At 34.1% G+C, this 26,386-nt stretch overlaps 4 protein-coding genes across 5 annotated transcripts; 1 reads left to right on the forward strand and 3 right to left on the reverse strand.

The window, feature by feature from the left end:
- The first annotated feature begins 10 nt into the window (after window positions 1-10).
- On the forward strand, window positions 11-3,036 carry LOC136803785 (golgin subfamily A member 6-like protein 22). Its single transcript, XM_067060511.1, has 4 exons — window positions 11-682; window positions 840-1,450; window positions 1,858-2,016; window positions 2,348-3,036. Exons 1-4 carry the CDS (start codon window positions 71-73, stop codon window positions 2,826-2,828), a joined length of 1,863 nt encoding a protein of 620 aa, XP_066916612.1. The 5' UTR covers window positions 11-70; the 3' UTR covers window positions 2,829-3,036.
- Window positions 3,037-3,085: 49 nt separating this feature from the next.
- On the reverse strand, window positions 3,086-6,161 carry LOC136803789 (uncharacterized). Of its 2 annotated transcripts, XR_010846200.1 has the most exons (3): window positions 6,075-6,161; window positions 4,040-5,501; window positions 3,087-3,722 (listed from the first exon to the last, which is right to left on the reverse strand). XR_010846200.1 is itself a non-coding variant. In XM_067060515.1 (2 exons), exons 1-2 carry the CDS (start codon window positions 6,109-6,111, stop codon window positions 4,984-4,986), a joined length of 555 nt encoding a protein of 184 aa, XP_066916616.1. In that variant the 5' UTR covers window positions 6,112-6,161; the 3' UTR covers window positions 3,086-4,983. The 2 variants fall into 2 exon arrangements, 1 of the variants encoding a protein (XP_066916616.1); XM_067060515.1 differs by having other exon boundaries at window positions 3,086-5,501.
- A 3,130-nt stretch (window positions 6,162-9,291) lies between these two features.
- Window positions 9,292-11,810, reverse strand: LOC136803783 (uncharacterized). The gene is made up of 2 exons (XM_067060509.1): window positions 10,838-11,810; window positions 9,292-10,358 (listed from the first exon to the last, which is right to left on the reverse strand). Exons 1-2 carry the CDS (start codon window positions 11,730-11,732, stop codon window positions 9,850-9,852), a joined length of 1,404 nt encoding a protein of 467 aa, XP_066916610.1. The 5' UTR covers window positions 11,733-11,810; the 3' UTR covers window positions 9,292-9,849.
- Window positions 11,811-11,959: 149 nt separating this feature from the next.
- Window positions 11,960-23,959, reverse strand: LOC136803784 (DNA excision repair protein ERCC-6-like). The gene is made up of 16 exons (XM_067060510.1): window positions 23,656-23,959; window positions 23,273-23,387; window positions 22,298-22,382; window positions 21,626-21,850; window positions 20,394-20,739; window positions 20,100-20,285; window positions 19,679-19,822; window positions 19,071-19,209; window positions 18,318-18,491; window positions 17,459-17,635; window positions 16,776-16,892; window positions 16,325-16,420; window positions 15,431-15,643; window positions 14,870-14,980; window positions 13,749-13,963; window positions 11,960-13,378 (listed from the first exon to the last, which is right to left on the reverse strand). The coding sequence occupies exons 1-16, from the start codon at window positions 23,946-23,948 to the stop codon at window positions 12,205-12,207; spliced, it is 3,810 nt and encodes a 1,269-aa protein (XP_066916611.1). The 5' UTR covers window positions 23,949-23,959; the 3' UTR covers window positions 11,960-12,204.
- Between the last annotated feature and the right edge of the window lie 2,427 nt (window positions 23,960-26,386).

The raw sequence follows: 26,386 nt of genomic DNA on the forward strand, positions 1-26,386 counted from the left end.
GTAGGTTCGAGAAGAGTTGATAAACCTTTCAAGTCAACATACTCAAGACACGTTGAATCATCAAATTGAAATGAAAACTTTGAAGATGAAGATTGAAGAAGACACAAACTCGTTGTCCAGTGATAAACAAGAAATAATGATGACGTCACAAAAAGCTATCCAATCAATCAAAGATCAAATGAATTCCCAAAGTCGACTCTTCCAAGAGGAGATCAATAAAAAAGTTCAAAGTTTAAATCAGAAAGAAATTGAGAAACAAAACGCATTGATGGAAATTGAACATTTGAAAGAACAAGTTTCTAAGATAGAAGGAGAGAAAATGAAGATGGTGTCCGAGAATAACGAACTGACTGTGCGGATCAAACAATATAATCGGACATATGATGACGAGCTAGCGCGAATGAAGGTTGATTACGAAAAAATCATTGATAAAGCCAACAAGGATGTTCAACAGATGAATCGAGAGCTTTCAGTTAAGGATGAATTTTCACGACGTCTTGAAAAATCATGCGAAGATTTAAGGACCCAACTACACGAGAAGAATACTCAATTACACGAAAAATTGGTATTGATTGAAAGTCATGAGAAAAAACAAGCGTTGAAAATGTTGCCGGTAAAGAATGAACTGGAAGCTGTTCGAATGGAGAATGAAGAATTAAGTGAAAAAGTTGTAAGTTTGAAGGTAAGGGTGTTTAGATTATGGGTTTTATCATTTTGATCCTTTTTTCTAGGAGCATTAAACTAAAGCGGTACGAGCCATTCAACAGATTCAAAGTTTCGTCGTAAAGAATTTTCTTTGAATTGATTATTTTGAATTGAAATTTTGCTCGTTGTTTTAGCACCAATTGAGCCGACATGGATCATTGGAGGCTGTCTCCATAGAAATGGAAAAGAAACAACAACAAATAAAAGCTGAGATGAGAAGTTTGGAAGATGAAAAATCTTTATTTGAAGAAAGCGTTCAAGACTTTTTACGAAAACAGAGTGATGAGAGTACCAAGAGTCAACAGGATCAACAGGAAATCTCACTCAAACTGTTAAAAACAGCTCAACAAGAGAGAAACGAATTCAGCGATGAAGTCATCAAAGTCAATCGTGAATTACATCAATCCAAAAGTGAAATTCGAAAATTGAAAATGTCGCTTCGTGAACGCGAGCAGGAGAATAATCACATGCAGGTCAACATGGTTCGAACAATCGAGGAAGAATGTAAGAAAAAATTGGATGAGCAAGGCAAAATGTATGCCAAAGAAAAAGAACGTATTATGATTGTGTACCATGAGGAGCGAAATAAATGGGAAGAAGAAATGGGAATACTGAAGAAGAATTTACAAGAAGAAGCCATGATGAAATTAACTGAACAAAGGAATGATTATGAAGTGGAATTGCAGAATCAAATTAAACTATATTTGCAACACAACGAAGAAGAGCTACTGGAGGAGAGAGATAAGTATGTTGTTTTGTTAGAAACGCATTCATGCTCGATGTTTATTGATAACAGTTGGAAAGCACTCGATTAAAAAAATTCCGTATATAACAAAAAATTAAGGTCGTAAGGTCTTAAAACAGTACATATAAAATATAAGCAAAAAAATCGAACCACCCTTATGGTTCATTTTTGAGAATCTTAGGTTCAGTTTCAGTGGTGCATACTCTTAAGCATATTTTTGACTTTTTTTAATTACAAGTATTCTTACATTTAAAAAGAAGCAAAGCGTTTGTATTAAATCAATTATGCTATACTTCTTTCTACCTAGAGCCTCTAAAAGTCGAGTATTTCTGTTTCGACTAGAGCTAAAACTGTAAAAATTAGAGAGAGGGCCAGCTGATTTTCATTGTCAATAAATTATTTTCCAGAAATAAGGAGTTTGAGAAGATGCGGCTTCAGATGACACGACAATTCGAGGAAGAAAAACAACAATTGGAATTCAAGTTTGATTCACAAAAAAATACAATGGTTGAAATCATCAAGAGATTATTGAAGCACATGATGGTGTTAAAGAAACAAAGAGAAAGGTGAGAGAAAAGGATGGGTTCTAGTTGATAGCGAGTTTATGCATTTAACCATTTGAGTACGGAGGAATGACTGAGAGGATTTGAAACAAGCTGTAGTTTTGACCCAAAAAATCTCAGCCAGTCAGCATCTAGAAAAATTAAAAAACTATACTCCGTTGCAGAAAACACAGCATAAATATATCGCAAAGAGGATGTAAATTAACACCATTGTTTTATTACTTTCTCAGTTTCAGGGCTAGGGTTTCTAAGTAGGCTAAGACTTTCGATCAATTTTCAGGGCTTTAGAACTTTAGCAATTGTATAAGTTTTCACCCATCATTTTTGTTTGTAGGTTACGAAAAAGTTACGAGGGTGAGCTGCATGATTTGGAAGAGAGATTGGAGAGCGAGAAAGAATACTTGATCGAGAAAGCTGGTAACGAAAAACCCACACGTGACATCGGGCCCATATCAACCAATGAGAAAAGCGACACTTGGAAACCAACCAATCAGAATAAAGACATGTGGAAATCTAAACCAATCATAAATCAGCAATTCAGTGTAAACAAAGGAAATGACGTCACACAACAAAGTGAAAGTGAAATTAGTTCAAATTGTTCGCAAACGTTAACATTGACAGAATTACGTGAATTGTTTTATAATATGAGCGAATTCGAAGGAATTGTCAATTCATCTTACGAAGAAGAAAAAGACTATCTTCAGAAGAATATGAAAGAACAGTATGAGAACAAATTGAGAATAGAAACTGACTTTTTAATGAAACGTTTATTAGAATTATCGGATGAACTTGATAGACTTCGATTGAATACTTGAAATGTACTTTTAGGCAGCACTGTGTGTCTGATGCATTTGTTGGCAAATTTATAAATGTCTCTGGGATGAAGAGTAGAGAGCTATTTTCAGCGATCGAAATACTTTAATGTTATTTCTCGAATCAAAGAGTGCTCAGAAGATTTTGTCCTAAAAATAGTATTAAAGTCAATATTACAAATTTTATTGAAAATCTAGTACCAAGGATTTTACTTCTTAAATAAAATATAATATATATAAATAATTATGTAATTGTTTATGATTGCGTCTAAAAAACTATTCGTGTTAGACTCAATTGAAAGCGATATAAAATTATAAATTTAGAGATACATGCTAATAGTTAGCCAGTTTAGAGATTTCGGTTTAAAATGTTAATCAAAACTGATTATAGACTTCTATTAACTGAATTTACCCTTCAAAGTTTATTCGGTAAAATTAATTTCCAAGCTTTTTGGAAGTGCTAGATTCTAAAGGGAGCAGGGTTTAAATAATAGAGAGTAGAATTCAAAAAATGACCTATTCTTGTAAAAAAGATTCCCCTTTGTATGTTAACGTACTCTGTAACAGAATGTTTCTCACGTATAACTTAGCGTAGTACACGGCAACGATGCTCAAAATTCCCGTAGATATCGGATCTGTTTACAGACAAATGTTGAGGAGATCTCACTTTTGGAAAGTCTATTCCTAGGAGACCCTCTGGGTTTCCAAGGTACAACAAGCAACATGCTGAATGGACCTACCTAATGATTAACATCAGATGAAAATAAGAAAAAAGTGACAATAATTGTACAAAAATTCAGAATGGAAAAATAAAGCTTGTGTGTTGAATAATGTAAAATGGTAAAAAGGAATTTCCCCAAATACGAAAATCACTTAAACCATTCAGGCTCAAAAAACCTTTTAAGCTGTTTTTGGCCCAAATTTGCCCAAAATAATTTTCCTTAAAAATCTGGCTCCGTCACATTTTGAGCATTGCCATTTTGCATCATTGTGCAAAAAATCAGAAAAAAATTATGAGTCAACATGGAGAAAAGCTATATTTTCTTATTTGGTTAAAGGGAATTTCCCCAAAATACGAAAATCCGTCTTTTAAGGCGAATAAGAATTTCCCGGGAAAAACCACTTCAGTCATTCTTTAGAGAATCTTGCACCCCATCTTTGTACAAAAAATCAGAAAAAAGTAATAACAGGATTTTGCACAAAGTCCAAAAAACCCTATTTTAGGCAGTTTTTGGCCCAAATTTGCCCAAATATATTTTTTTCTCGAAAATCTGGCTCCGTCACATTTTAGGCATTGCCATTTTGCATCATTGTGCAAAAAATCAGAAAAAAATAATCAGTCAACTTTGAGAAAAGCTATATTTTCTTATTTGGTTAAAGGGAATTTCCCCAAAATACGAAAATCCGTTTTTTAAGGCGAAAAAGAATTTTCCGGGAAAAACCACTTCAGCCATTCTTTAGAGAATCTTGCCCTCCATCTTTGTACAAAAAATCAGAAAAAAGAGAATGACAGGATTTTGCACAAAGTCCAAAAAACCCTATTTTTAGGTAATTTTTGGCCCAAATTTGCCCAAATAAATTTTTTCTCAAAAATCGGGCTCCGTCACGTTCTGGGCATTGCCATTTTGCATCATTGTGCAAAAAATCAGAAAAAACTAATGAGCCAATCCTGAGAAAAGCTGGTAACAGACGGACGAACGAACGAACAGACGAACGGACGAACGGACGAACGGACGAACGGACATGGGTTAATTTATAGAACCTCCACCGGGGCACCCGGAGGTAGGTCCAAAAAGGGGGTCCCTTGGACAAAAAAAATGCCCTCCTCAACATCCACGGTAATTCTTCTCTTATAATATGCTTCTTATGAATATTGAATGGAAACATCTCCCATAGCCATCACCAGAAAGGGTTCTTAAAATTCGACGAATAAATGAGAGACTTACCATAGTATGATTTATGCAATAACTTTATGATTCATCAAACTATCAAAAAACATTTCATATAGTCCGAGTTTTTATAGAAGACATGTTGTTTTTAAAAGTGCATTTTGTAAGACGACAGTCAAATGTTTCTATTTACCTTTTAAAAAGTGTTTTAAAGTCTCAATATATTTCAAAACGATCATTGATGTATCTACCATTTTACTTTCAAAATATCACATCACCAAGCATTTCTTGTCTTCGACATTTGCGTCTGTTTCAAAATTCAAAACATATTTCCTCTCTCGCCACAAATTCATCAACCATTTTGTATATACGTCATCATTTGTTTCATCCGATGAACTATCAGACTCTTGATGAACATATTTCAATTCACCTTTCTTAAGTTTATATTTTTTCTCAATCTCTGTGACTAAATCACCAAGATTCTTACGATGTTTTTCAGTTAGTAGTACAGTTTGTTCTTCAACATGACCACTCCGTGTGAAACATACACGAATTAAAAATTGTGGAATGTATATCAAAACAAACTCCATATATTCCTTTTCCCCATCCTGGAGATAATCACTCACCGTTTTCTCATTTTCAACCTCTATCATTCCACGTTTTCGTACATAAAAATGCTGACTCGGCACTTTGATACGTTCTTCGATTTTTGTTTTGATGTGACCAATGGTATCCGTTTCTTTTACTGATAGTGAAAATGCCGGATACTCGGGACCATAATCATCTTCTAAAAATGAAAAAAGCTTATTCAAGATTTTTTAAGCATCTCTTTGTTTTTTAGGCCTCCAAAGCCTGAAAAGCAAGATTTTAGGAGGAATGTTAGCATAAATTTTGGCTAATATTAAATTTAGGAAAATATTCAAACTTTTAGCATAATTTTAGGAGAATTCGTGTTAAAAATTTTAATTCTCCATTCAAATACTTAGTAAATCTTGAGGGAAATCTGTTACCAAAAAAGTTTTTGTGGTAACCATATCCGTCACAATCACATTTCAAACACTCCAAAATAACTGAAAATCTCCTTTTTAAAGGGACATAAAAATAGTAAAATGTAAACATTGCGCGAACCACATGTCATTAAAGAGAACAATTAAAACCACGTGTCCAAAACAAACTTGAAACAACAATTGAAACAATCAAAATCAGCCATATTTGGTTTGATTTTTGATTTTGACATGTAGCATTTGTTTTGATTTTGTATCCCGCTACATACAGTTTGTTTACAAATTTCGTCAGTACTTTTATGTCCCTTTAAAAACTACCAGATCTTAAGTTAAAAAAAAAGAAGAAAATAACATACCTGAAGCAATACCAATTTCGAATTCATCATCCGCCATTTTGTTTTCGTTTCAATAGGCTCTTATTTTATTTTTCTATAATACTTGCTGAAATTAAAAAATATGATTTTTATAATTGAGTTTCCAATCTAGAGGAATATGCATGCTGAAGTAATGAAAAATGAACGAGTGAACGTGAAGAAGGAGGAAACAAACTTACGAGCTAACGATAAAAGGTAAAGATAATTAATTTAAGTTGTTAAGGGAATTAGGTTCAAACAGAACTGCTGTCCCATAACTTATTCCCCGCTGCCGAGTCCCCTTATCCCACTTTAAATGTGGTAGGGAGGAATCTTGCAACTTCAAAAGTGAAGATTGGGAGAGGGGAAGACAAATAATTATTTCCAGGATTGTAGTTAAGTATAATGATAGCATTATAACTTCAACAAAATCCGACAAAATAAACTCTAACCCAGTGTCTTGGCTTAGTAGAGGTGCAAAAGTGGAGTGTAGAAAATTTAATATAATAAATACAATAATATCAAAATTACAAAAATACTTATTCAAAATATATTATAAAAGTGATACAATAAACTCTAACCCAGTCTCTTGGCTTGGTAGAGGTGCAACAGCGGAGTGACGAAATTTTTAATATAATAAAAACAATAATATCAAAATTACAAAAATACTTATTCAAAATATATTATAAAAGTGATACAATAAACTCTAACCCAGTCCTCTTGGCTTTTAGAGGGGCACAGTGGAGTGGAGAAATTTTTTTAATATAATAAACATGACAATATAAAATTACAAAAAACTGATTCAAAATATATTAGAAGTGATACAATAAACTCTAACGCAGTCTCTTGGCTTGGTAGAGGTGCAACAGTGGAGTGGAGAAATTTTTAATATAATAAACATAACAATATTAAAATTACAAAAATACTGATTCAAAATATATAAAAGTGATACAATAAACTCTAACCCAGTCTCTTGGCTTGGTAGAGGTGGAACAGTGGAGTGGAGAAATTTTTAATATAATAAATAACAATATTAAAATTACAAAAAAATACTGATCAAAATATATATAAAAGTGATACAATAAACTCTAACCCAGTCTCTTGGCTTGGTAGAGGTGCAACAGTGGAGTGAAGAAATTTTACTATAATAAAACAATAAGATCAAAATTACAAAAATACTGATTCAAATATCATAAAAGTGATACAAACTCTAACCCAGCTCTTGGCTTGGTAGAGGGCAAAGGAGGAAAGAAATTTAAAACCTCTGTTCAGTGCCCCGGTGGCCTGATTTTAGAAGTACGGAGATTTCCGACGTCAAGGAAGATAAATTTCTAAGGCACGAATTTTACATCCTAAAGGGCTGGGAATCAAGAAGTTTTGAGTTAAGGGGGATGACAATATCAATTACAATGAGGGCAATAAAAATTTGATTACTACAAAGGAAAAAATGTCTAAACCAGGTACTGAAAAAGATCATGTACTGAAACAGGCCACCGGGACTGAGACAGGGGTTTTAATAAAAACATATTAAAATTACAAAATACTGATTCAAAATATATAAAAGTGATACAATAAACTCTAAACCAGTCCTTGGCTTGGTAGAGGTGCAAAAAGTGGATAGAAAACTTTAATTTAAAAACATAAATTAGAAAAACAAAAATACTGATTAAAGTAACACAAAGTGATACAATAAACTCTAACCCAGTCTCTTGGCTTGGTAGAGGTGCAAAAGTGGAGTAGAGAAACTTTAATTTAATAAACATGACAATATTAAAATTACAAAAATACTGATTCAAAGTATATTATAAAAGTGATACAATAAACTCTAACCAGTCTCTTGGCTTGGTAGAGGTGCAAAAGTGGAGTGGAGAAATTTTAATTTAATAAACATAACAATATTAGAATTACAAAATTACTGATTCAAAATATATTATAAAAGTGATACAATAAACTCTAACCCAGTCTCTTGGCTTGGCAGAGGTGCAACAGTGGAGTGGAGAAATTTTTAATATAATAAAAACAATAATATTAAAATTACAAAAATACTGATTCAAAGTATATTATAAAAGTGATACAATAAACTCTAACCCAGTCTCTTGGCTTGATAGAGGTGCAACAGTGGAGTGACGAAATTTTTAATATAATAAACATAACAATAATATCAAAATTACAAAATTACTGATTCAAAATATATTATAAAAGTGATACAATAAACTCTAACCCAGTCTATTGGCTTGGTAGAGGTGCAACAGTGGAGTGGAGAAATTTTTAATTAAAAACATAACAATTAAATTACAAAATACTGATTCAAATATATTATAAAAGTGATACAATAAATTCTAACCCAGTCTATTGGCTTGGTAGAGGTGCAACAGTGGAGTGGAGAAATTTTTAATATAATAAAACAATAATATCAAAATTACAAAAATACTGATTCAAAATATATTATAAAAGTGATACAATAAACTCTAACCCAGTCTCTTGGCTTGGTAGAGGTGCAACAGTGGAGTGGAGAAATTTTTAATATAATAAACATGACAATATCAAAATTACAAAAATACTGATTCAAAATATAACAATAGCGTTCAGTTTGAGGTCGTTGTTGTTATTTTCTGCCCGCGTAGTTTGATTATTCGCCCGATAGTGTCATTTGAGCCCGACGCGAAGCGGAGGGCGCAAATGGCACTAGAGGGCTAATAATCAAACTGCAAGGGCAGAATTAATGCAACAACGAACGAAAACTTAACGCTATTACTATTATTATTCATAGCGGACATTCAAACAACGTTTTTTTTCTAATGTCAACCAAGTCTTTTCGCTTCAATGCAATCTCTTCAACAAATTTTTAGCACCTTGCGAGCGGGCCGCAAATGACCAAAATATGTTTTTTCTGACGTTGTTTTAGTCTCTTCGCTTCAATGCAACGACTTTAATCCAATTCCGAGCGGGCCGCAAATGACGTTATTGCCCTATACCCAGGCGGTTAATGATATTTCAGCCCTCTGAGGCCTGGCGCTTTAGTTTCCTCAGCGCAGGTATGAGAATTTGAGTCACAAACTCTTTAAATACCGCCCGCCGATTGAACCTTTAATGGCTTACTTAATGACCGCTATATGGATAATAATATATTATAAAAGTGATACAATAAACTCTAACCCAGTCTCTTGGCTTGGTAGAGGTGCAACAGTGGAGTGGAGAAATTTTTAATATAATAAAAACAATAATATCAAAATTACAAAAATACTGATTCAAAATATATTATAAAAGTGATACAATAAACTCTAATCCAGTCTCTTGGCTTGGTAGAGGTGCAACAGTGGAGTGACGAAATTTTTAATATAATAAACATAACAATATCAAAATTACAAAATTACTGATTCAAAATATATTATAGAAGTGATTGTATGTGCAAATAATACGGAACACAATAAATAATATATATGTCTAAATGATGTAATCTTTTTAACCATTTCAGCCCCAGAGACCAGCGTTAACAAACTTCACCGGACTATATCTCCGGAACTAAGTAATCTCCAGAACTAAGTAATTTCTGGTGCTCTCGTAGCTACCATTAGCAAGAGCATCAAATTTTAAAGAAAATAGGTTGATTTCGGAGCGCCCTTAACTCTTAACCGATGTCTTGCTGAGCGCGAATTTTTTGATTTTTTTTTTTTTAAAGTGCAAAAGCCTTGGGACTGAAAGGGTTAATGGTAACGAACACCCGAGGACAGAATTTTGTGGTCGCAACTTGATTATTTTTCTGTATAAGATATCATAATCACATCAAAGAACATTTTCCATCGATATTTTTATTGCTTTCAAATTCCAGTAAACAAATCTTACTTTTCCAAAAATCAATCAACATCCTGCTATCCAAAACCTCTCTATCCGTTAAATGCACATCACAATCCGAAGGGATGTATTTCAATTCGCTTTTCTTCAAATGATATTTTTTACGAATTTCTTTTGTGAAAACCTTCAGTGTTTTAAATGGATTTCCGTGGCTCAAAGTTTCGGTAAACTCCTCAATCTTATCAGTACATTTAGTGAAACGAATTCGCACATGAATCAAAGCAAAATAAAAGAATAACGAATACATACTGTCAACAAAATCAACGACTGACTTCTCACCATCCTCGTCTATACTTTCGACTCCATCTTTCTTCAATGTGAAAGATTTCGGCGAGATATTGATAGTCTCTTTAATGTTATCTTTAACTTTAGAAATCGTTGTGGAATCTGTTATCGTAAGCGGAAAATCCATATATTCTTCACCGTAACTTTGGCCTAAAATGGAAGAAAATTCAGGATCTGTCTTATTAACAGTTAGAGCATCTTGAGGGGGGGGGGAGATTTCCACAGAGCCCCCCCCCCAAAAAAAAGAACATTTTTTACAACATTTTTAAATATTTATCTAACTGACTTGAAATATGAATTTTTGGCATCGTTGATGACGTCATAGTCATCTGATGACGTTATAATTATTTACTCTAATTTTGTGCGGCAATTCAAATGCCAACCACTCATTTGACCAAAATAAGATTTTGCACACTACCCTAGATTGTTAATATCTACCACTGGTGAAAATTTCAAATGAAGAGTTCCATTAGTTCCGGCAGGTACAGACCAGTACCAAATACTCTTATTCTTTCTTATTCATAGAATTTGAACTCACGGATCAATCGACCTCTACGAAATAATTTTAGATTTATAAAACATTGTCTAATCTGTTATACTCATCTCGACTGAAGTGAATGATCACATACCTGGTGATATAATGATTTCGAAGGTTCCTTCTATAACCACCAAACTTAAACTCATAACATCCATCGAATTGTCCTTCACAAATAGATCATAAATAAAATCGTTCGTCTCCAATACAACCCCTTTATGTAAAAGTCGCTGATTGTATTCTCGTATCCCATGATTCTCTGCGATAAATCTCTTGACGTCATCTACTCGTTCAAATTGACTTGGGTCCAAATCCTCAACCTTGGTCAACAATTTGAGTTGAAGTTTCTTGAATAATTTGATGCCGTAACCCAAGCAAATTTCCTCATGCTCAATATTTGTACAAACAACATAAATAGATCGCGCCCATTCATCCTCCATAGAAAGAGCCAGTGCCCAATCAGAAACCTCTTTAGAATCACTTTTCAACAATTTTTGACAACTGATCGGTAGCTGTGTCACTTCTTCAACAAAACTTTTAATTTCAGCGACAGTTATATCTTTCTCTTTAATAAAACCTATAACATTTCCAGACCCAAAACTCCTGAGTACATAACCACATAAAAATGGAATATCGTAAAGCTCCTGATGACGAAGTTTGACTTCCTCATTAATTCCTTCCAAATCGAACGCACCAAGAAATAATCTAATATCTCTTGAATCTTCATTCTCTCTTAAAAAGTGAGATAGCTCCGTTTTATCAAGGATTGGTGCCACAACTATCCCTATATCCTCAGGTTGCTCCTTTAAGAAGAACAAAGCATTTACAGGGATATGAAGTGATTTAGAAACCCTTGTCTTCAAAACAGATATGGTGTCAGAATGATTTAAAGTGTACTCTTCAATGAAATTCGGTTCAACCAATGCTTGCACCAAATTATATATGGAGACAGTGACCATGCCTCCATTCTCCTCAGATAGATTTCCCATTGTTGATCTTTAAATCATGTTGAGATCATTGTTATCTTATTCTCCGATCTCATTTTTACTTTTAATCATTTTTTGTCACTGAAAAATAAGAGTAAATAAAATTAACTTTTAATGCTCTCAAAACAGTAATTTTCTTCAAGAAATTCATTTCCCTTGAAGATTTAAACACTTATTCAAAAATATGAAGTATTAGTTCTTAAAAACTTTAACAAATCTCAGAAAAACACTTTAAAGACACCCGGTACCTCATTGGCCTGTATTTGACGTTATTGTTTTGACAGTGGACTAATATATAGTAAATTTCAAATGTAGTTGTTAAAATCTATCTCTATCTACTTATTTACATCATTTATGCCCATGACATAGACTTTTATATGTAGAAAAATTTTGAAAATAGTCAAGCCGCCGTGGCTGTTATAAGCCTAGAATAAAGACTGGGACTACACTATAGAGGGTGATGTATTTCTTGGCGTCACATGAATTCGTCTTTCAGCTTCCAAAAACTGTTTCCGTTCACTTTCTTAAACAAACAAATTTGTTTCAGCAACTCTTTGAACAGCGCGTTTTGTCCTGGTTTTAAACGCTCTTTAAAATTCTCAGTCAGTTGATCAGAAGTTGCCGTAAAGTCTGGTTTACACTTAACGAACATTTCGATGTCTTTTAATAATCGATCTTCGTCCGATTGGGGCGTTCCACCCATTCCTAAAGAAGGCGTTCCGCCCGTCGATACCATATTTCGACGTCGCATACGAGCTAAAAGAGCGCTGGATGAAACATCAATGGCCTCACTGTCTAAATTTAAATCCAGAGAATCTCCATAACCAGTAGTAGGTTCTTCTTTCTTAATTTTCGGTGCCGTAGAAAAATCACCGTTTGTTTCATTTGTACGTTTGCCGAAACGTTTCTTCGCCGGTTGACTCGTTGGTTCTGTTGAAGAATTCCGGCCAGTCCAAGTTGGCACAGAGTAACCATTAGCACGACACTGTGAACGCGACTGTCGTAACGCATTTGCAGCTTGTTTTGCAACCCGTTCGGCTTCTTTCTCTACAAGAACGTAATCCGGATTTCCCGATTGTTCAATCTTGTCATGCTTAAGTGCGCTGTGAATACCTGATGAACGAAACAGACTCATCAGAACATCATCCTCACTCGTAGATGAAGATAAGACTTTGGTATCTGTCTTTTCATCTTGTTCTATTTCTTCTTCTTTAGTTTTATAAGACTCCATCTTGTCAACGTGTTCCACTTTGCTCCCATCAATTTCAACCGATTTTCTTCGTTTTCTCTGCTTCTTCTCTTTCTTACTCTTTTTCATTTTCTTAACAACTGTTTGAATGTCTTGTTTATTAGTGACGTTTTTGTCTTGTTTTCCCAAAGCAATGGCCTCTGATGCGACGCCATTATGGTTTTTAGCCGCAGTCTCATCACTAATTTCGTTCTTAACACGTGTCTGTTTGGTTTTCAATTTTTTCCCTCGCATGCGTATTTCAGATCCAGTCCCAGCAAAAATGGCGCCAGTTTCAGTGCTTTGCATTGGTCCGATATCATCCAATGAAAACAGTTCATAAAGATCGTTTGATTTGAAGAAACGTCTTTGAAAAGGATTGGCGAGAACACGGTTCGTTAAAAACTGCTTGAAGATTTGCCTAGAAGGAATAAGATGGTACATGGAAAAAAATGTTTTGGTTGATTTACCAATTGTAAAAATCTTGTTGGACAATTACTCAAAAGAGACCTGTCACATGGAGTCAGGGCAAAACAGTCCACTAGATTAACAGTAGTCAAAGCAAGACTTTCTTCTGAGACGGAAAATGGACTCAACACGGCAAATAAGACCAGACTTTCAGGATTATGCTGAATTTTGCTAAATACTAAGGAGGAAAAGTCTCTTTTGAAACTTTTAAAAAACGAGAATCCGTCTGAGATGGAAGTACTGTAAACACTGGATTGATATTCAACCAATCAAATACCACCCGGTATTGTCGAAAAAAGACGGATTTTTTTCGACAGACAAACCTGTGGTAGATTTTCTCCTCGATTGTACCCGTCGTCATTAGCCTGTATATTGTCACGTGTTTATCTTGTCCAATCCTCCAGGCTCGTTCTCGAGCCTGCGTATCTGTGCTTGGATTCCAATCGGGATCGAAAATAATGATTCGGTCAGCGGCTGTTAAATTCAGTCCCAAACCTCCGACACGTGTAGTCAGCAGAAAGACAAAAATTGATGTGTTCTATAACAAATCAATATTTCAATTAGTGATTCTCAAAATATATGGACTCATTTTGAGCGTTCTGCAAAACATGTGTATTTTGAGTGTTCCTCAAAATAGTCATCAGCGTTCTGCTGAATGGATAGCCTTTTACACGTGCTACTTAAGTACTCGGTTGTCTAAACTCAGTCTAGTCGTTAGTTGGCCCCAAGGGTACATAGTCATTCTCTTTTCTTTTACAAGAACTTTAAAGCTTACACGTACGAATCTAAAGTATACCATAATAGAACAATTTCAATCTTATTTTTTTACTATCCTATTGGGATGTTCCATTTATAATCCATATGGGGTGGACGAACTTTTTCAAGAAAAGAAATAATTCTAGAAAATGTGTGGATACTTCACACTTTTAAAAGTGAGGGTGGACGAACTATAACCAGTCTTTTACCCCTGGAGGTTTTTAATTTTTATAATTCTTTACCTAAAAATAGAAAACCTTACCTGGGAACCCCCTGGGAATTCTCCTCCAATTAACCCCTGGAAAAGTTCGCCCACTCCTATTATGATAGATGAACTGAAATGCAATCATCTGTATTACTTCACTATCTTTTTGAGACAAAAAGATGTGTTATGCATTATTTGATATTTTTTGAACGTATCGCATTTGTAACACTGGTCTCAAATTTCCTCAACAAAATAATAAAGAAAAATTTAACTATAACGAGATATATAGCAGAATATCCTCTCGTGACAAAATATTTGAGATATAATATTTTAGTCGGGGAAAATTTAGACATTTAACAGTGTCAACGTTCGGCTTAGATTGGAGGAAATTCTCGTCACTAACCAAAATATTCACGCTTGGCATAAATTTCCCCGATAAGATATTGTATTTATATTGAATAAAGTAGCTTGGGATTTGTATACCTGAGTGAAGTTTTTGACGAGGACTTGGCGACTGCCAATGTTCGTTTCTCCATCCATGCGAAGATAAGTGTATGAGGATTTCTGCAGAAATAACTCCATTATGTCCAACATCTAGAATAATCAATAGAAAGCTTTTCGGATTATAATAAGACATTAATTTTTTGTAGGGAATATGTAGTAGCTATCAGACAGTAGTGGGAATACATACTGAAATATTTTACGAATAAGACTTTAATGTAGCAAAGTGATTGCAATGAAACGGCATCGTTCCGTCAGTTCATATTGCAAGTAATATATATAAGATAAATTGTACTCTTTTAAACCAATAAGAAAGATTGCAGATATTTTTTTGGGTCGCCGATAAATCACATTGTAAGATGTTTGTATCAGACTATGGACGTTGGCTGCTAGTAACAAACTTACTGAAACATAAACTTCGATGCAAAACAGACTTTAATAAAATAGTGGACATATGCGCCTGAAATTTCGAGTTAAGTGTATGCAGTGAGTAAATGATCACTTTTTGGGACCCGGTCATATATGATCAGACTACAAGCCTACCTGTTTTGATTGTGAAAAGAGTAGAACTCTGTGTTTCTTTTCTTTCCACATCTTTAACAAGCTTTCCACAACCAGCATCTTGCCAGAACGTTCCCAGTATCCATAATCAGATGACTTGGTGATATTATCATTATCTTCACTGTTGTTATGCTCAAAGAATGCCAGATCGGGGTGGTTGCAAATTTTACGAAGTTTGATCAGTCCAGGAAAAACCTTTTGGTAAACAGAAACCGAAATGATATATCTCTCAAGGTTAATATTATTATCAGATGGTTTTACATATTAAGCGTAAAGATACCTTCCATTGTTCTGAGCAAAATTCCTCATTTTTTTTTTGCCTCAAGATATGAGAATTTGAAAAGTCTGAAAATGGGTTCTTTTACGGTTTTTACCATGAACTTCTATTGTTTTTTTGTTAAAAGTCGTAAACTTGTAACTTTAATATTTCGAGGGAATCTACAGGTCAAGGATATCATACCATCAAATTAACCTGTTTAAATTCTGGACCACAGATTCAAGCTGTGCAATAACTGTTTTTTTCTTTTTTGCGAGAAAAGAAAAGTCTGATCTAGACTAGCGATGAAAAGTCAAAGAAAATGTTATATCCCCAGATAGATACCTGAAAAGTACAGAGGCTTAATACCCTTAAATTCAATCGTATATTCACAAAATAAAAAAACGAATTGAGATTGGTAAAATTGGGTTGTTAGTGAAAAAAAAGGTTGTTAGGGGTTTTATGATATGAAAGTGAAAGAATCACAACGATAAACTTATTTTAGCGGTTCTGAGAGGAAAAAATGCAATTTTGCGGGCTTAAAAGAGGCGTGTGTTTTAAGGGGTATACACGGTTTTATATCAGTGGCATTGTGAATTTGAGTATGAGCCCCACAGTACCTTCATCCGTCCTTGCAGAATGTTGGTGACTTCTGGCGATTTGATGTATTTCTCGTACATATCTTTCTGAGCCTCCGTTAACTTACAAAACAAAACCTGTGTGAACGTGAAAACAAGCAGAATGACACAACACTTTATACAACTTTTATAAAATCAAAAACGGTGTTTGCTTTCAAAATCGACCCCTAAAGAAATGTCTCAAGTGGAAATGATTGGAGAGACTTTTTGTCAATACTTAACGGTATCCATGAGTAGTAAATTAGACTATTTCATTGGATTCGTGCATCTGTTAGATGTTTTTTTTTTATTCAATTTAAAGAAAAATGCACAAATCTTTGCAGATTTCCCTTGAGAAAGACGTTGAAAAAATTGATTTTCTGTCATCATTCAATTGAGTCTTATAAAATACACAATTAAGCTCCGCTGAGTAACACAAATCCACATAATTCACCTGTTCATTTTTCTGTGGAAGGTTGATCACCATTTTAACGTCTTTCTTCAGTCTTCTCATCATGTAAGGATTGATGGTGTCTTTCAAGACTGTTGCACAACGGTGCGCCGTTTGTACCTTAATTCAAAACGAAGGAAAAATATCAAAAGAATGGCGAGACACGTTCGCTTCAGAGGGGACGAGATGGAGTTTTTACAAGTTCTCATTTGAATTGGTTGGTCGTTAACTAGTAATAAAACAATTTTGTTACTCTAAATAACGCGTAATTTTTATTACTTCAAATGACCAATTATTAAAAAAGTGTCTTATAAAAACTCCATCTCATCTGCTTCAGATTACATAGAGGTGACCAAAATACCAGAGGTACTTGGAATGACCCTAAACTTTTTACACAGTCAAACACAAAAACTTTTGCTTCTTATTACATTTTTCTAATGTACGTGAAATTCTGCCTGGATTGAAATACATTTTGTACACTTTAAAGGTATTTGGAGAGTCAGGACAAAGAAGAATTAAAGTCAAACTTTCGACGAGATTTCGCCGGGTCAATTTTCCTTCTAGGAGGACGTTTATAAATAGCAGGTAAAGGTTTTGATAGGCTTTCCATCTCTAAATATTTGGAAGTTATACGGAGAGAATTTTACTTCATGAGAGCAATCAAAACACAAATTAGCTAATATTACCTGGACAGGAGTTGCATTCGCATATCCGCCCATTGTGATTGGTACGGAGAACTCCGCCATAAATACAGGTAACGTACCAAGTCTTCCAGGGAAAACAAAATCGAAGAGGGACCACAATTCCTTTAGACTGTTTTGCATGGGTGTTCCGGTTAGAATGATTCTATGCGGTGTATCAATCTAAAAGAAGTATTGAGTACAGTACGGTCATTCCCATGATTTAAAATGTATCATCAATCCGGTATTGTCTTCAACTTAGACCATGTTCAGACCTTACGGTTTCGTGTCGTTCCGGTATGGTTTCCGTTACCTCTCGAGAGTGTTCATACTAGTTTCGGAAAGTTTCAGAGCAAGAAAACGAAGCAGTTCCGTTCCGATGAAAATAGTGGAGCGAAACAGTTTCAATCCTTTTTGCTTTTAGACGTCTTCTTTTTTGATGTTTCGAATTTTGATGTTCACACTTGCTTCGGAACCGTAACGTCTGAACATGATCTTAAACGAAAAACACATCCCGTTGAAACCCGAATCCTTAGTTTTATTGAAGATTACAGGTCCAGTCAGGAATCTGGAAAAATCTTTCCCTAATTTTTTCCCTGATTTCTCGGTACCAGTAAAATTTCGCTCAGGTTCGGCTCTTCGTACTTTTTCAATTCATTGATCAAATTGTTCATATCCTGTTCTTATTCTCAAAGCAAAAGTGACCTCAATGAGATCCCTTTTAAGATATTTCTAGCGATTCAACCCTTTATTTTCAATTCTAGTCTTAGGACTTTTCTTGTATTTATTTTTGATATTTTTTAGCTTCACTGTTCTTATGTAAAAGTTTTGTTATATAAAAGAGTAATAGAATATTATAACAGACCTGCTTGACAGCCATTGTGACTTCAGAGTCTGGATTTCTGATCTTGTGTCCTTCATCTAAGACCACATAGTGCCATTTGTATCGATACAATTCCTTCTTATTGATGCGAACGCCAGCGTATGTGGTGACCAAAATCCCTCCTTTGTGATTGTTGATGGTTTTGATCAGTGCTTCCTGGAAAAATGAAGGAAAAAAACGGATATTTTGAGAAAGAAACGCTAAAATGATTTGATTAATTGTGACCCTGGAAAGATGAGGGGAAAAGCAAAAAGTGTTCTGAGAAAGTTCTGAGAAAGAAAAGTTAAAATGATTGGAGTAATCGTGATCCTTATTTTGACTTGTGCATTCTATGAAAGGAAATCAAGTTTTTAAAACCGGATCACTGCTGGTGAAATTCATTTGAGATTTTGAAAAATCTTGCTTCCACTAGAGTATGAAAAAGTGTCATTAAAAATCAATTGGATTCTTTTATTGACCGACAATTTGAACATGAGTTACAAAATTTAATTACAGTTTTTTCTGATATTTAGTGTTTTGATAATTGCATGTTTAAGAAATCGAATTTCAAAATTCTTATTTTATGGTGAAAAAAATGTGCTTTTTCGAATTTCATACTTAGTCCTAGGGGCCTTTTTCATACGCTAGAAAACGAATAAGAGAGCATTACCCTGCTTTTCGGCTTATGTTGCCCCGTCCCTTTTTGATCTTGAAAAACTTCTTCAGAATATCAAGCCAATAAATCTAATTCAATACCTTTCGACCGACGAACGATCCAGAATCATGGAGGATAGCAACTCGAAACGTTGGTGCCCATTTATGAAACTCAGCAACCCATTGGTGTAATACAGTGCCAGGACAAACAACTAATGTGGCACCCAACCCTTTAGTTGACCTAGAATACGGAAAAGAAAATGAAAGAAATTCTATAATTGGTATAAATCAGTATTTAATCATAACTGTGTAACACGGTAACACTAATGTTACATAAAGATTAAGAAACGGTGTATTTCTTCTCAATACTTAAAGTCTCTTCATCAGTTGATTAGAAACACCAACGTTAAATAAATCGGAAAATAAGAAATAAAAATAAGGAGAAAAAACAACTGAAAATTGAAAGTCCTTTTGATTACTCGGGTCATCAGAAAATGCTGAATGTCGGAGAAATGACATGCAGGTATCATGAATAAACAAAAAAATGAAATAAGTAAAAAGTATTCGTTCCATGCTTATGGAAATCAGTCTTTTTAAAGATCATAATTATATTTTAAACTATTCGTCATCTGATCAATTTTGGTGTAAAAACTCAATTGCCCAAAATCTATTTTTCATTCAAGGAAACATAACCCGCAACCAATTTTTACCGATCTCGTTTCATTTGATTTGACAGGCCGTGCAAGAAAGTGATCATTTGGATGGTCTTTCCAAGGCCCATTTCATCACCAATAATCCCTCCAACTTGTTGCTGGTGTAATTGCCACAGCCATTTCACTCCTACACGTTGATATCTGAAAAATAAACATTCCTTCATCATATAATTATTCATTGTACAGTAAAAAGATGTCTAGTTTATGTATAGCTTCAATTATTGGGTATAAAACATGAGGTTAAAAGATTAACTAAGGTAAAAAGTAACTAAAGTAATTAAATCATTCTGACGTCCAGTATCTATTTTGAAAAAGTTTTGAATTTGAATAAAAAGGCATCCCCTTATTTTTTTGTTGCCAAATGCATAAAGTTTGATATATTTGATGCTTGATAGGTTATGTTTTTTTATATACACACCTGTATAACTTTCTCCACATTTTCTTGGGAAGTGTGAAATCATCTTGGATGGTCACTTCGTCATTTTCACTTTCAACGACACCCTCTTCACCATCATCATCAGAGGAAAACTCGATATCAAAATCATCTTCATTTGCTTCACCTTTCCTGATCTTCTCTTTCAGTTTCTCCTTCAAATTATGCTTCCTACAAACAATAAAATAATTTAAAAAACAGGCGAAATTACATTACACACTTTTTTTATAAGAATGGTGTAAATCCATTTCATCATGAATATTCCTCAAATGAAATCACCTTATTCTTTCACGATATGATTCGAAATCACCATCATCGATAATCTTGTCTTTCTTTTTCCCTTTTGTACCTTTCTCCTTGGCAACTACCTTTGATGATCTTTTTCTTCCACCTTTGGCTGCCTTCAAATCGTCTACTTCATTTTGATCAATATCTTCGAAAAATTCTTTTTCTTCTTCTTCCGTGAATTCATTTTCACTTGGAACAAAATCTTCGTCTCGCTCATCATCCATTTCTTCATCTTCACTTTCTTCAGTAAAAAAGTTCTTCTTTTCATTCCTTTTACGAAGTGGTTTGTCACTTGTAACTGGAGGACGTGCATCAAAAGCACGAGTGGTTTTCAGCTCTGCAGATAAGAAAATATTAAAAGATAATTATAATAACAAAGTATGACCAGATTGTAAGGAAAAGACAAATATTTCCACTCCAAAAGAAGAGGGACTCAACAATTTAGTTTTCTTTCAATTCAACGCCAAGGGAATTTCCGATTTGCAGCAGTTTGCGGCTGAAAGAAATTATCAGAATAAAAACTTCCAGGCCAGACATTCAAAAAATATAGACCCCATTTCCTTAATATGTAAGAACTTAGACCAAGGACCCCGGGGGGGGGGCACTCAAGGTAAATGACCTACCAGACGTTCGGCCCTTAAGGGTAGGTTTTTCATAGTTCAGCTAGTGCACTGTAAGGGTAGGAAATTACAAGACTGCACTGAACTGCACTGTAAGGGTAGGAAATTACAAGACTGCACTGAACTGCATTGTAAGGGTAGGAAATTTTGGTAAAAGGCCAATTTTTTGGTAAAATTATCACAAAATTGGTCAATTTTGGAGGAAAAATTCCACATTTTCTTGGAAAATTGCAAAAATTTTCGCCCTTACGGGCGAGAAATTTTGAAAAAGTGCACTGTAAGGGTATGATTTTTAATGGAAATTCACTGCACTGTAAGGGTCCGATTTTAGAAGCCAAATTTTGGGCCGAACGTATGGTCGATTTCAGATCGAGTGCCCCCCCGGGCCAAGGACACGTACTGTACATATCAACCTAGATCAATGTAGTGCACGTTTCTATCAATCTTTAAAGCAAGAGGAGCTGCCTTAACAGGAAGGGTTGAACTCAAATACCTAAAGTCAATGGTTTTTCTTAAAGAACAGACATTTTGACGCCACTCATCCCACGTCGAATCGACCCAATCCCTTTAAGGCGTTTTGGGTTTACAAGTGTATGAGCTTACCCTTTCTTTTACTTATTTTTGGAATAATAGGTGTTGGTTCTTTGTAGACTGGAACTAACGTCTTTTTTCTTCCACGCATTTTGATTTGACTGTACTTATCAACAATACTGTCAAGTGTAATACTTCCATACACATTGTTAGCTGCATTTTTCAAATTGATGGCATCAAACGGTGTGATTTCTCCTGTTTGAATCAGCTTGTCTCTTTCAGCTAATTGTTTAGTAGCTAGGAAAATGATACAGTATATTGAGTTAAAGATGTTAGCGTGTTAAACCTTGTGAAAAATGCGTTCTTTTCAATTCTTCCACGAGTTCCCATTTTAAAAAGTATATTTTACAAAGTTTTACTAGAAAAAACTTTCTTATAAATGACAACTTGCAAGAGTTTAAATTCGCAAAAACAAGAGTTTTTAGCTTAAATTATACAAATTTTGTGAATTGACGAAACTTTCTCACAAAAAATCTGCCTAAAAAATGAACAAATGAAACTAATAAAATATGTAATTTGGTCTAATGATGGATGGATTTGACAATATTTACCTTTAATACTTTGTTTTAAAATTTAAGATTTTCCTAAGAAATGTTTTAGCATTTTTCCCATTGATGCCTTATGTTCTATATAGTTTGTTCTTATAAAAAACGTGTACTGATAAACCAATCAATCCCTACAAACCTGGTGTGTTTGAGTCAGATTTTAAAATTTCCAATTTCTCTTGCTCTTCTTTAAGACTGTTTTGTAACAACTTCAATCGACTTTCCTAAAATAAAGAAAAACAGCAAAAACATTTTTATTAAGAAAAATGCAGACACAAAAATAGTTACTATTAGGTTACAAATAAACGTGGGGGGGGGGGGTAGAAAATTTTCAAGATTTTAATAAACGGGTGGGGGACCTAATTGCCGGGGGGTTGGAAATTGTACTTCTGAAAACTCAAAAATAAGGTAAATATATAGGCTATATGGAGCAAAATAAGGGGCATTCTCTTTGACAGTTGAAAATATTCTTAAGAATTAATAAACAGGGAGGGGGTCCTTATAAGGTCTGGAAAATTTTCGACAAATTAACAAGCGGCGGGGGGGGGCGTTTATTTGGAACCTAAGAGAAATAGTTCTTTGTAAACACAAAGACAAATTGTTCCTTTTAGGTTGATGATACAAGTTTCCAGGCAAAAAATGGTAAGGAATTATGAGTGATTTGTGGATTATTTAAAATGGCTTCAAATGTGCTTTACCGTACTTCTCTTCGAAGCATATAATTAAGAACAAATTATGTGTAACAAAAGCCTGGAAGTTGTGACAATTGTTAGCAGTAGACAACTCTCCCTTTTAAACGTCCAAGTAAATTAAGAGAGCTTGAAAAGAAATAACATAGTGTGCACATGGGTTCAAGGTTCCACTTAAAATTTCAGGACCTGCCTCTTGAGAAACTCCTAGCTTGTAGATGTATATTCCACACAAGCAAATTATGCCAGAATAATTAATTTTCAAGCAGAACGCAAATTTAGTAAAATTATGCTTTGAAACCATGAAAAATACTTTTGAGTAACCTGGAGTAACATAATTCAAAAACTTCATCCTGTTGTCCCCAACAATGATACCACCTCCTCGGCCATTGTACATAGCCCTTTGAAATCATCATGTGAATTACCTTGCCAGTTTTTCTTTGTAGCAGTGAAAAAGAGATTTTCCTGGAAGCTTCCAGATCACCACTCTTGGCTGCCACAAAAACTGTTTCAATCTCTTTTATGTCTTTTTCTAGAAGGCTAAAGTAGAAAAATGGAAAGAAATTTTGTATAAGTGTTTTCAAGTTAAAATGAAGATTTTCTACCTCCAATTTTTATCAAATGAATTTATATCAGGATTTTATTTTCCAAAAGAACTCAGTCAATGGTTGCTAAAGCAATTAATAGGGCCATAGATGTCAGGCAAAAATATATTAAGAAACTAGTTGGTTGAACCAGAATTTATCACACAACACTTGTGAAATCATGAAAGCATAATGAGCAGAACAAGGGAAAACTCAAAACTTACATAATTTCATCACAGATGTTTTTAATCTCGGCCTCTGTAGCATGCTGATGAAAATTGCCTTCAGCTTTGGACACAGCTGTATTGACTTGATTGATAACTTCATTTTCCAAATCTTCTTGCTCATAAGCATTTATACCGAGAGCTTGCAGTCCCTGATAATCCTCCTTGTCAACATCAGCTTTTGATAGATCTTCAGTGTTGATTGCTATACCATAACTTGATATAGTCCTAGTTGTCTTTTCTTCATATTGTGATGTTGTAATGTCTGATGACACACATTCCCTTTCCTCCATTTTTTTTTTCCTATATAAGAAATGATAATACAATTTCGAATCATCATTTGGACCATTGAAAAATTAATAAAGTACCAAGTGGACCATAAAATGTTGTTGTTGCAGGTTGTTGTAGTTGTTGTTTAATCTTGATACATCAGAAAAAGATACACTATCATACTGTACTATACTTTTGAAATTATATTATGTTTAGCTAATTATCGAAATGAGTTCAAAATTTTATGAAGGACGAGGAAAGTGAAAAAGAGTCATTAAAAAGGTTTACATTAAGTTGGTATATTTTGTCTTGTATAAAAAATCCTGATCGCTGTGCATTCACTTTCAAATTTTTCTCAATCACAAAAAAGGGCTTAGTGACTCCAAGCCATGCATCACTTTTACTGAGTGTCTGTTCTTTTTTGTGAAATAAACGGTTACCAATTTCATATAAAACTCTGCTTTTTGATGATTAATCGGGACATCAAGTACAAATCATATTCATCTTGAAACACAATCTTTTTGATACTCCATTTGTGAGAAAACCTTTCTGCTAAAGCACCAGCTCTTTCCATTTGTCTTAGTTTAGTTTTTTCGCTCATTCTTTTAAAATACTACCATCCATTTCTCTTAACCATTCTTCTTACTGATCATAGTTTGCACCCCCCCTTTTTAATAGGGGGGATGCCAACTTTCTGGAGGGCCTTTGTAGGGGGGGTACCAAGATCTGCCGAAAAAACTAGGGGGGATGGGAATGTAGGGGGGGATCAAATAAAAAAGGGGGGGTTTGGAACAGAACACACACATTTTAGATTAGATTTTAAAATGATCAAGATTAATGAAAAACGCTAGTTATATTCTGTCATTGTTGGCTCGTGACTATAATACTTCATACTCTTTCTTGTTGATAATTTTGCTGGTAGGTGGGAAAGCGAGTTTCCTTCGAAACGGATTTTCTGTAAAAAAAAAGGGGGGGATAAGATTTCATTACAAAAGGGGGGGATGGGTATATAGGGGGGGATGAAATAAACCTAGGGGGGTTCATACCCCTCTGCAAACTATGCTGATGTCCTCTTTATCCCTGTTGTATTCTAAATTTTATGAGGGGACTTGTGCTTGTGGGTTCCAGATTATTCCTCCTGTGAACAGATAAGTTGTTTAATGGTTTCCTCATTTTCTGCAGGGCTTACTGTCACTGGACGACCAGAACCAAGTTTTCTGTCAGTAGTGCCATGCTCTTTAAATTTGTTGAGCAATTTTTGAAGCCTTATCATCATTTGCAAACCTCATTAAAATGTTGCGTGAAGTTTGAGAAGTACCTTAATTAAAAACTGGAGTAGCAATATAATGTCTTCATTTATAAAATCTTCTTGATGTCAATCATTGGACAACTTGAAAATATAAGGTCTAAATTTCAGAACTCTAGATTCCTTGACAACTTTTAAATTTTTAGAGAAAAACCCATATATAAATTGAAAGCATTAATTCATGACATCATAATTTCGTTTGCATGCAAGAAAATTTTAAAACCCAAGTTTTGATATACAAGGTATACCAGGTGTCCTGAAAAAAGTCATCCTCTTTAAAGTAAATTTTCTCAAGTTCTATAATAGCTAAAGAGTCGATCCTCCTGCATTGAAATGAGGTATGATAAACTTGAATTATGAGGGGTCATTTGTTACAACTTGCAAATTGAGGTGGAATAATATAATCAATATAAGTAATCAATAATAGTAATAACAAGTGATACTTTTATGGACCTACCTGGTTATGCATTTAACACATTTATAATTGATATCTACGTGACGTGACCATTAAACAATCATTCAGAACACAAATAGTGACAATCTATTAAAATTAGTTAGTTCTTATAAAAAAACGTTTAGAAACCAAAATTTCATGCTCTTGAAATATTCTTTCATATTCAAGACTTTGTGAGCAAAAAAACATCTATCTCATCAAAAAAATGAGTAATTTGGCTAAGAACATTGATGTATACTTATTAAAGTCTATTCACGATAAGTGTGTACTCTTTTTTCTTTTACCTATAACTTTTGAAGGAATTCTCCAATCTTTATAAAATTGGTATCATTGGAAAGATATTAGTGAGTGGAACAATTTGAAATAAAAGAATCTTTAAAAAGATTCTAAAAATGAAGATGAAAATGAAGAAGAAAAAAATGAAGATCTTGTAGAAAAGTGATATAACTATCATTTTCACTGGGAAGATTCCTTGATCTTAGGATGATGCGTTTTTTGAGTCGAAAAATTTTTTTTACAAAAATCTGCTTTTACCTACTTTCACTGACTTTCATGCAAAAAATCAGAAAAAATCAGAAAAAATTAATGATCCAATTTTTCACAAAGTCCAAAAAACCTTACTAACTTACTACAATCAAAGCAAAATTTTGACTGGAGATGTAAATTAACGATTCTAAAATATTTCATGAAAAAAATCTTGA

Source organism: Clytia hemisphaerica, unplaced genomic scaffold (assembly GCF_902728285.1).
Source record: "Clytia hemisphaerica strain Z4C2 unplaced genomic scaffold, Clytia hemisphaerica genome assembly, whole genome shotgun sequence".
Classification (NCBI taxonomy): Eukaryota; Metazoa; Cnidaria; class Hydrozoa; order Leptothecata; family Clytiidae; genus Clytia; species Clytia hemisphaerica.

What these genes read in the sequence shown, in the direction of transcription:
- LOC136803785 (XM_067060511.1), top strand. Translation starts at nt 71, where the DNA reads ATGAAAACTTTGAAGATGAAGATTGAAGAAGACACAAACTCGTTGTCC. An exon ending in CTACTGGAGGAGAGAGATAA is followed by an intron (nt 1,451 to 1,857) that starts GTATGTTGTTTT and finishes ATTATTTTCCAG; the next exon opens with AAATAAGGAGTTTGAGAAGA. An exon ending in TTAAAGAAACAAAGAGAAAG is followed by an intron (nt 2,017 to 2,347) that starts GTGAGAGAAAAG and finishes TTTTGTTTGTAG; the next exon opens with GTTACGAAAAAGTTACGAGG.
- LOC136803789 (XM_067060515.1), bottom strand. Translation starts at nt 6,111, where the DNA reads ATGGCGGATGATGAATTCGAAATTGGTATTGCTTCAG. An exon ending in CGAAATTGGTATTGCTTCAG is followed by an intron (nt 5,502 to 6,074) that starts GTATGTTATTTT and finishes TTTCATTTTTAG; the next exon opens with AAGATGATTATGGTCCCGAG.
- LOC136803783 (XM_067060509.1), bottom strand. Translation starts at nt 11,732, where the DNA reads ATGGGAAATCTATCTGAGGAGAATGGAGGCATGGTCACTGTCTCCATA. An exon ending in CGAAATCATTATATCACCAG is followed by an intron (nt 10,359 to 10,837) that starts GTATGTGATCAT and finishes CTTCCATTTTAG; the next exon opens with GCCAAAGTTACGGTGAAGAA.
- LOC136803784 (XM_067060510.1), bottom strand. Translation starts at nt 23,948, where the DNA reads ATGGAGGAAAGGGAATGTGTGTCATCAGACATTACAACATCACAATAT. An exon ending in TCTTTTCACAATCAAAACAG is followed by an intron (nt 14,981 to 15,430) that starts GTAGGCTTGTAG and finishes TGATTATTCTAG; the next exon opens with ATGTTGGACATAATGGAGTT. An exon ending in TCGTCAAAAACTTCACTCAG is followed by an intron (nt 13,964 to 14,869) that starts GTATACAAATCC and finishes GATTTGTTATAG; the next exon opens with AACACATCAATTTTTGTCTT.